Source organism: Raphanus sativus, chromosome 8 (assembly GCF_000801105.2).
Source record: "Raphanus sativus cultivar WK10039 chromosome 8, ASM80110v3, whole genome shotgun sequence".
NCBI classification, from domain to species: Eukaryota; Viridiplantae; Streptophyta; class Magnoliopsida; order Brassicales; family Brassicaceae; genus Raphanus; species Raphanus sativus.
The window spans coordinates 4,440,141-4,449,400 of record NC_079518.1 but is presented as its reverse complement, the minus strand read 5'-3'; the positions used below and the strand labels follow the sequence as shown (position 1 = coordinate 4,449,400).

At 35.5% G+C, this 9,260-nt stretch overlaps 3 protein-coding genes across 3 annotated transcripts; all 3 read left to right on the top strand.

Moving 5' to 3' along the window:
• The first annotated feature begins 200 nt into the window (after nucleotides 1-200).
• LOC108818956 (2-phytyl-1,4-beta-naphthoquinone methyltransferase, chloroplastic) lies at nucleotides 201-1,819 on the top strand. Its single transcript, XM_018591919.2, has 8 exons — nucleotides 201-394; nucleotides 483-547; nucleotides 640-730; nucleotides 817-905; nucleotides 1,014-1,147; nucleotides 1,225-1,286; nucleotides 1,379-1,478; nucleotides 1,572-1,819. The coding sequence occupies exons 1-8, from the start codon at nucleotides 233-235 to the stop codon at nucleotides 1,664-1,666; spliced, it is 798 nt and encodes a 265-aa protein (XP_018447421.2). The 5' UTR covers nucleotides 201-232; the 3' UTR covers nucleotides 1,667-1,819.
• An 870-nt stretch (nucleotides 1,820-2,689) lies between these two features.
• Nucleotides 2,690-3,352, top strand: LOC108818957 (uncharacterized). Its single transcript, XM_018591920.2, has one exon. It carries the CDS (start codon nucleotides 2,704-2,706, stop codon nucleotides 3,202-3,204), a length of 501 nt encoding a protein of 166 aa, XP_018447422.1. The 5' UTR covers nucleotides 2,690-2,703; the 3' UTR covers nucleotides 3,205-3,352.
• Nucleotides 3,353-6,123: 2,771 nt separating this feature from the next.
• Nucleotides 6,124-9,148, top strand: LOC108818953 (uncharacterized). Its single transcript, XM_018591916.2, has 7 exons — nucleotides 6,124-6,617; nucleotides 6,936-7,022; nucleotides 7,134-7,343; nucleotides 7,561-7,725; nucleotides 7,842-7,895; nucleotides 8,009-8,155; nucleotides 8,553-9,148. The coding sequence occupies exons 1-7, from the start codon at nucleotides 6,429-6,431 to the stop codon at nucleotides 8,928-8,930; spliced, it is 1,230 nt and encodes a 409-aa protein (XP_018447418.1). The 5' UTR covers nucleotides 6,124-6,428; the 3' UTR covers nucleotides 8,931-9,148.
• The last annotated feature ends 112 nt before the right edge of the window (nucleotides 9,149-9,260 follow it).

The following is a 9,260-nucleotide window of genomic DNA, read 5'->3' as shown; positions in this document are numbered from 1 at the left end:
CGAAACCGAAAACCAAGAATCACGGTTTGGTTTTTACTTAGGTCCACACTGAATGCCCATGAGTTTTACTAACTACACCACCGTCCATCTTTTGTTTTAAGTTTCGAAGCTGGGTCTCAAATAACTCATACTGGGCCGAACTCGGCCCAATACTTAACTGTAAGCTTGACCAATCCGTGTAACTTGAACAAAAAAAACATTGATCGTTTGTTTAATCATCACCTCCATAGAAATGTCGGCTCTACTTGGTATCGTCTTCCCGGTGACCTTCACCGGCCACGGCCAGCTCCCGGCGAAACTCCATTCGTCGCGACGGAGATTGGTGGTTAAGTCTTCGAACTCATCCAGCGAACGTCAGATTCTTTTCAACCGCATTGCTCCTGTTTACGATAACGTTTCGAATCAGTCCCCTTTTGTCTCTTTTCTCCTCTCCTCTCCTTTGAGCTTGAGCTTTATGTATATCCTTGTATGGCATTTTGTAGCTGAATGATCTCTTAAGCTTAGGACAACATCGTATCTGGAAGAACATGGCTGTTTCCTGGAGCGGTGAGAGTGTGTGTGGTGATATAAGACAGCATTCAATCTCTTTTAAAAAAAAAATCATTCTTTTGATGTTGGTCTCGTTTATATTGAGATTAGAGCGAGAACAGGAGATAAAGTTCTTGACTTGTGTTGTGGAAGTGGTGATTTAGCCTTTCTCTTGTCTGAGAAAGTTGGTCCAAGTGGAAAGGTTTGGTTGATTGATTGATTGAGTCATTGTTTTGTGTGTTCTTGAACTGTGGTTTACTAAATTTTTTTTTTGGGTTTGGTTTATAGGTGATGGGTTTGGATTTCTCCTCTGAACAACTAGCTGTTGCAGCTTCTAGACAGAAGCTTAGAGGGAGGTCTTGCTACAAGTGTATAGAGTGAGCACTACTTACTACTGTAACAATTTCATGCTTTGTTGTTGGTGAATGTAACATCTCTTGTGGGGGAAAAGACTTACTGTTTAGTATGTATGTATTCTCTCATAGGTGGATTGAAGGTGATGCTACTGATTTGCCATTTGATGACTGTGAGTTCGATGCGATAACGATGGGTTATGGTCTTAGAAACGTTGTTGATAGGCGTAGAGCCATGAGGGAGATGTATCGGGTTCTGAAACCAGGTATATATTATACGTTGCAGTTTGTATACAAACTTTGTGGTATGTATGCTTAGTTTGTCTTCTGTTTGGTTTTTCAGGTTGCAGAGTGTCCATACTTGATTTCAATAAGAGCAATCAGTCAGTTACGACGTTTATGCAGGTGCTTGTTCTGTTTTAATTTGGAAATTTTATGTTTTCAAAGGGAAATAATAATTTGGCTGGTTCTGTTTTTTTTTTTGGTTATTGCAAAAGGATTGGATGATTGACAATATAGTTGTCCCTGTGGCTACTCTTTATGATCTTGCAAAGGAGTATGAATATCTAAAGTATTCAATCAGTGAGTACCTTACAGGTTTGTTTCTTCTTTACCAATAGCTATAGTGTATTTATCATCTTGAGTCTTTAGTGAAGGGCTGAATGGGAATATGGAATTGTTATTTTGCAGGAGAAGAGTTGGAGACTCTTGCTCTAGAAGCTGGATTCTCAAGTGCACGCCATTATGAGATTAGTGGTGGTTTCATGGGAATTTGGTCGCCTTGAGGTAAAACGAACAGCATTCAACCACCAACATATAAATTCATTGAAAAGATTTGTTTTAAAATGTTGAAGATTGACTCTAAAAACGTAGAGGAATTGTTAACAATCCTTCTTCGATGTATTGGGACTTCTAATCAAATGTATTACGTCATACCATTGTACATCTTCATATGATAGACAAGTTATCCAAATAATATAAATCAGACATTTCTGGAACACCTTCTTCCAGAAATATATTTTATGTACTTGCTTAATGAGAGGTCTTAAAACTCTTCATCATCCTGGCGTCCAAAATTCTTTATAAGTGGAGGAACAATATCACTCTTTTTACTCAATAAGACATTGATAAGTCACACTTCATGCCATTTTACAAAACTCTACGTACAAATTAACAATTAAGGAAGATTTCGAAGGGAAAACTGAAAGAAAATGTGAACAGGTTGGAGAAAAACCTTGTCTAGCTTCCTCCAGAAGTGAAAATTATGCGAGAACGTATACTTCTCAGCAGGTTTATGCAAAGTTACAACATATACTAAATAATTACACGATAATCACACACTTGAAAGTTTATCACCACCACGAATCACACTTGACCAAACCCTACTCTCCTCCATTAGTCATTCATTCTTTGTTTGTTAGCAGTGTGATTTCAGAAAGATCCACCACTTATCTTATCAAATACCACTTTGTTCCAAACCGATCGAAATATTCTTTATACGTTCAACTTAAAACACTAAATCAGTTGCAGAGAAAGTTCCATATATATTGAAACAAGCCATTGTTTTCCCTCTAAATAGAACAACAACAAAAATAACCACTTACTTGCCTAACTAACAAGCATGCCAAAATAGATATGTTCCGGTCTAATTCACCGCTGGATATTCTCAAATCATTTGTTCAAAAAACCATTATATATAACAATTTTTTTGCATGCCCATATGGATAAACTCACTTCCTTCCTCTTCATCAAACCTAATCCACCACCTAGTGCTCAATCACAAACACAAGAACGTACGTTTCCTTACATATAACACACAAGAATGTCTATCAATCTCCAGGTGACCGTCCTAGGAACGATCTTCCTCGTCCTCGCCGCCTCATGCAGAAGCACGGCAGCGTTTAGTATCTTTCTCGACGACCCTTGCACGGTGACGGATTTTCCTGCATTGTGCAGAGGCACCATTAAGGGTCTAAGGAACGTGAACGCAGCTACGGATGTGGCCATAGGAGAACTAATGAAGAGGACGAGGCAAGCAAGATATATCGCCAAGAAAGAGATGAAAGTACTTGACGGTGGTGTTTCGACGTGTTTGTCCAACTTCAATAGCGCGTTTGACAATTTGGACAAGGCCCTTAAGAACATTAAGGAAGGTGATCGTTTTAGCCTTAACATTAACCTTAGTGCTGCGTTAACGGACTACGATACTTGCAGCGAGACAATGAAGGGAGCTCGTGGGGATAACGTCGTTTATAAATCCGCAGGGGTTTTGTACAAGATGGCTGATAATTGTTTGGCTCTTTCTACCCTTGTTAAACCATGATTTTATCAAGGAAAATTGGGGTTCAGAGGGAAAAGATAAATATATTTCTTTTATCGAGTATGTATTTTTATATGTATTTAATTTGGACTAATTTCGAATTTAAAAAGGAAAAAAGTGGAAATTAAGGGGAAAATCTTTTGTGTGTATGTAGGGGGAAAATGTTTGGACATCTGTTTCTAATTCAAACATGTCATTTTCTGTTTCACTCTTAAATGTTATAATTTGTAGTGTTATACTAGTTAGATACTGGTGATACTGGTGATCTATTTCTCCTTTATCTGCTTTTATTAAGAGTTTATAGCTCTAAACAAAATTGGATTTTGGAGAGGAGAAAACCATATAACCACACAGCCATAGACCATAGTACATGTGTTATTAAGTTTCTAGATTTTTTTATTTGGAGGAACGAGATCATATTTCATTTCAGACTTAACCATGCACGTGAAACATTTTCATTTAATGATGATGTTTCAAGTTTTACGAAAATTGTAGTTAACTTATGATTTCAAAGAATTTTTTGAGTGGGGGCACAAATGCTAGAATAGGTGTAAACTTACATATGAGTATAGGTGTAGTGTAGACATAAATTTGTTAAGAAATATAATACTAAAGTTTAAAATTATTAAGGGGCATGTGCACCCTTTGTTCTCTACCAAGGTTCGCTAATGTTCTCTAAGTCTATAGAAATGTGGAAGACACCGGATCCATATTCTTGTTGTGAAACACACCATATAACTAATCAATGATTAAAATGGCTATGTTAAAATATACAATATAATTTACACTTGATTTATCAAGTTTATGAATTGGAATTGAACATTCAGAATATCCTATATCAAAAGTAAAGATGATACACACTATATATAAAAGTATGAGCACTTCTACGTATTGCAATTTGGATTTAAGAATGAATTTCCTTTTCAAAATTTAAATGCAGCCTTGCAGCTACAATATTTTCATGGCAAAATCAATGGACAGCTCACAATATGAGAATCCATGATGATGTACCCTTAGCGAAGTTCATGCATGGTCCGAACATTAACGTCTTTCACGCCGCTTTTGTAAATAATGACTCATCATATCATAGTTAATAAATCCAACGCCGAATCGTACTTTGTTTCAAATACTTTACATGGTACTCCTTAATGATCTCAATTAACTGGTTTGGGTCGAGATAAAATTGGAAAATAAACTGTGCTCGAGGTTGCTTTAGTGCTTTAGAGACACGATCATTGCTCTTACATCAAACTGTTCCCATCATCCTTTTGTTAGCTTTTCATCTTTAATTATCTTCACCATTTTTTCCTTCCGTCTCCGGTCTCCCTATCAGTTAATTATTAAAATGTTTCTCTAACACTAATTAGGTTTTTTCGGTTTAGATCAAGGGGAGATTCGGTTGTTCTGAACTTAATCGTGAGGTCTGACCAACTTTTTTTTGTAATAGTTTATGGCTGGAACAAAAGTAAAATAATAAATGATACTAGTAGTTTATTAGAATATACAGAAATTAGAGAGGAAAGTAGCGTACGTGCACCCACTTAATGCTCATGCATTTAAATTTATCACAGGTAGTGGCGCACATAAAACTATTGTTTAGCATTTTACTGTAGTTGGTGTGCTCCATCAAAAATTAAACTATTGGCATCTGATTTTTTTAATTGGCATCCGAATTATCTTTAATATGAAACGTTTTTTTTGTGCGGACGGATGTTTAATGGATGTGAGATTAGTGAAGGTCTTGCATTGTCAATCATGTTTTTCTTAATGATGGAACTAAATATTAAACTGCAATTACAAAAGAAAGAATTAAATAGCAACTCAAAGGCAAACATGACATGTTTGCATGCTTTTGGCTCCCAATCATTCCCTCGATTTTAAAGACCGGACAATATCATTCTAACAAAGACACTCTCGAGTTTCTTCTTTACACACTTTCTACTTGCTTTATAGACTATTCTTCTCGACCAAGCTATGTAGTAATTATAAGGTGACTATATATGTAAGTAAAAAAATTTCCACGTACGGTTTTCACAACGACGATAATCAACCACTCGACTTGATTTGTTTATTTTTCAATGGCAATATCAAGTGAACGATATGGTATCAGTTTACATAGAGGATGACCGGGACCCAAATATCTAAAAGTATCGTGCTATGGTTCTCATTTCTTAGTATGTACTATACGAACCAAACTCATATAGTTATTCTTATCTTTTTGTTATATATTGAATATACTGCCATTTGGCCTAAATCAATGTTGAAAATGTTAAGTAGCAAATTAGTGTGGATATGTTTTTAGAAAATCAAACCATAAAATTTCAAAAGAAATTCGGGTTAGAATATTTAACGAACGTGCTCTTGGAGTTTTGATGTTGGAACCTAAGTACTCAATCCATGTATTTCGTTGGTTTGTATAGTCACATGAAGATCCAGGCTTTTTTAATGTTTTTCGAAATCAAAATGTCCAAATGCTTACGCAACCGATGAACGGATGAGTGAGGTTGTACACTTACTTAAATTTATTTGACAAATTGGAAATATATAAAAGGAGAGTTAGTTTCTTTTTTTTAGCGAATTAAAATTTGCTGGGTATTCAAATACGAGGTATAGAGGTATATCTAGCCATGGAGAATATGTGAATAACAATAAGGAAGCAAAGATCTTTGAGAAAATCAAGATTTAAAGTTTTCAATTTCTATCTTAAAAACATCAATTTACGTCTTTCAAACCAAATCCAAGTTTACAAATCTTTCCTCGCATTACTATAAAATACCATCGCTTTCACATATCGATAAAGCTACATCAATATCTTCTCTCTTTAAATATGTAAAATTAATCACAAAACCCTAATAAAAAGTAAATAAACATTATTCCATGATAACATAACTACCCAGTATTTATACCACCCTCTGCGTAAGCCCACATGCCCCAAAAACTTTACTAATCTAAGCTTCGTATATACTCCATAACACATTTATTTTGGGGGGAGTGAGTTGATTCATTAATTCTTGGATTTTGGGGGCTTTGAGTTTTCCTTAGAGAAGTCATTATATCTTTAATGGGGTTTGTTGGAAAGATGTGTCAGTGACATGAAGAAGACGAACAACAACAATAAGCTTGCAATAAATGTCTGGCTTTCATCTAACATCACACACAAATAGCGTTTTTCATACCCTTCTGAAAAGTCACTACAGTGAAAACTAGGAGATTCCTCAGCCATTACAATGTCTTCTTGCTTGATCTTCACTTTCATTCTCTTACTCTGCCTCTTCTCTTCTCCCTTCTCCTCTTCTTCTCTACATAATGCCACAAACGAAAGCGTGACTCTCCGGCCTCAACACGAGATTCAGAAGCTGAAACTCATCAGAGAACACCTCCAAAGGATCAATAAACCCGCCGTTAAGACCATTCAGGTAAATTAAGACTACTATATATTCTTTCTTCTGTATGTCTAAACTTATAAGTTCGAGCCGTGTGTTCGTTTATAAAGTCATTACGTGATTTTTAAGAAACAAAAATCAAAATAAATATTTTACTAAAAAATCTTGAGATCTTTTTTATATTTTACGGTTTTTTTGTTCCCAAATTTATTTTACTCTTTCCTTAGTTTCTCACTTTGAAAAAAAATATATCGGAAGTGCTTTTTTTTCTTAAAAAAAATTCATAAGCGAATGTAAATTTATACCATTAATTAAGAATAGTTCTGACTAATGTTCTTGTGATAATTTCAGAGCCCAGATGGGGATACTATAGATTGTGTTCCATCTCATCACCAGCCTGCTTTTGATCATCCCTTGTTAAAAGGACAAAGACCAATGGTAATAACTCATTTCTTGTTGTTATCATAATTGTTTTAATCCCAAAGGTCAAAGCCTCTTTTTTTTTTGAACAAAGGTCAAAGCCTCTAAATTATATGAAAACATGTTCAGGATCCACCAGATATGCCCAAAGGGCATAGCCAAGAAAATGAATCCCATGAAGATTTTCAGCTTTGGAGTTTAACCGGTGAGTTTTGTCCAGAAGGTACAATTCCAATCAGAAGAACAACGGAGCAAGACATGTTAAGAGGAAGTTCAGTCCGTAGATTTGGTCGCAAAATAAGGCGCGTGAAAAGGGACTCGAGCACTAGCGGCCACGAGGTACTCATTATTAGCTTAACTTTAGCTAGAAGTCAGAACTTATTACTTTTTATTTATTTAACTTTAAGAAGAGGAGAGATACATAATAATAACAAGAACTACCTTTCTCGCAAATCTTTGCAATGCCACTAACAGAATGTTACTTTACTTGTCAGAGAGTACAGTTATCTGTTCGAAAAAAATATACTATATTTCAATACAATTATAATACGTGTAGCATGCGGTGGGATACGTATCCGGAAGTAAATACTACGGAGCGAAAGCGAGTATAAACGTGTGGACGCCACATGTAAGTAGCAAAAACGAGTTTAGTCTATCTCAGATTTGGGTCATCGCCGGTTCTTTCGCCGACGATCTTAATACCATCGAAGCTGGTTGGCAGGCACGTGCCATACATCTCCCCTATTTGTCAATAATTATTTAATTTTCTTTATTATATATCTTAAATACTTTCACAAAACCGATCTAAATTTTTAGCATTTTGATTATGTCGGACAGGTTAGCCCGGAGCTGTACGGAGACACTAACCCAAGATTCTTCACCTATTGGACGGTATGCATATACTTTCATCCAACTTCAAAACTGTAACTCAAAACTTTTCTTTTTTTTTGTCTTTCTACAATATACTAAACTGTTACGAACATCTCTACTCTATTTTTTTGCAGTCGGATGCATACCAGGCAACAGGATGCTATAACTTGTTGTGTTCCGGTTTTATTCAGACAAACAATAGAATTGCGATCGGAGCTGCTATTTCTCCGGTTTCGTCATATAAAGGTGGACAATTCGATATAAGTCTATTGATATGGAAGGTAATTTGTCCTCTTCAACATATTTAAATTGTTTTAATCTCATCCTAAAATTAAAAGTACTATCTTTTATATAATCACCTAATTTAGAATATTAATATTTCATTTCATTTTATTTTTCTTTAACAATGTTCTAAACCTATTTGGCAAGGGAACACAAGTGTCAACCTAATAATTATTGCACGTCATGTTAATTTAGTAGACATGTCTCCTAACCATTTATCAACTCAATTTATTTTGGCGTTAATTTGGAAATCATACTACTATTCTTGATTAAAACCATGCACATGACTTATCCATCAAATGCTTTGCACGGTCACACAGCTCACTCCAACTTTTACATGTGAACGTAGAATGATCCTACTAATTACTTCTTCAAATAAATAAAAAACATGTGTAGGACCCAAAACACGGACACTGGTGGCTCCAATTCGGGTCAGGTACACTAGTCGGGTATTGGCCCATATCTTTGTTCACGCACCTGATGGAGCATGGGAACATGGTCCAGTTCGGTGGCGAGATCGTTAACACACGACCTGATGGTTCACATACTTCGACTCAAATGGGAAGTGGCCATTTTGCCGGCGAAGGATTTGGAAGATCATCGTACTTTAGGAATCTCGAGGTGGTAGATTGGGACAATACACTTATTCCGATATCTAATCTTAGAGTTCTTGCGGATCATCCGAATTGTTATGACATAAGAGGAGGAGTAAACCGGGTTTGGGGTAACTATTTTTATTATGGAGGACCTGGTAAAAACTCGAAATGTCCATAAAGAAAACAAGAAAGAAGTAAACTGTGTGTTTACACTTTTCAGCATACGTAGATGAGATTTTTTTGGGGATTGAGGGCTCGGGACAAAGATCCGGAGATTTTTTAAAAAAATATTTGTGAGAGAAGAAGTTAACCGATTGATTAATGTTATCAAATGTGTAAATGATGAATGTGCTGTACTGCTGTTTGAAAGGTTGTGCTGATCCTTTGGATTGTATGAACTTTTAACATTTCTTTTTATTCGAATTAATGTGTTAAAAATGATGAATGTGAATTGTTACATTTACATTCATTAAATTATATTTTGCTAAAGAGTTAAAATACTCAAAGT

Coding starts and splice junctions, on each gene's coding strand:
- LOC108818956 (XM_018591919.2), top strand. CDS start 233: ATGTCGGCTCTACTTGGTATCGTCTTCCCGGTGACCTTCACCGGCCAC. Junction 906..1,013: donor TCTTGCTACAAGTGTATAGA/GTGAGCACTACT, acceptor ATTCTCTCATAG/GTGGATTGAAGGTGATGCTA. Junction 1,479..1,571: donor AATCAGTGAGTACCTTACAG/GTTTGTTTCTTC, acceptor GTTATTTTGCAG/GAGAAGAGTTGGAGACTCTT.
- LOC108818957 (XM_018591920.2), top strand. CDS start 2,704: ATGTCTATCAATCTCCAGGTGACCGTCCTAGGAACGATCTTCCTCGTC.
- LOC108818953 (XM_018591916.2), top strand. CDS start 6,429: ATGTCTTCTTGCTTGATCTTCACTTTCATTCTCTTACTCTGCCTCTTC. Junction 7,023..7,133: donor TAAAAGGACAAAGACCAATG/GTAATAACTCAT, acceptor AAACATGTTCAG/GATCCACCAGATATGCCCAA. Junction 7,344..7,560: donor CGAGCACTAGCGGCCACGAG/GTACTCATTATT, acceptor TAATACGTGTAG/CATGCGGTGGGATACGTATC.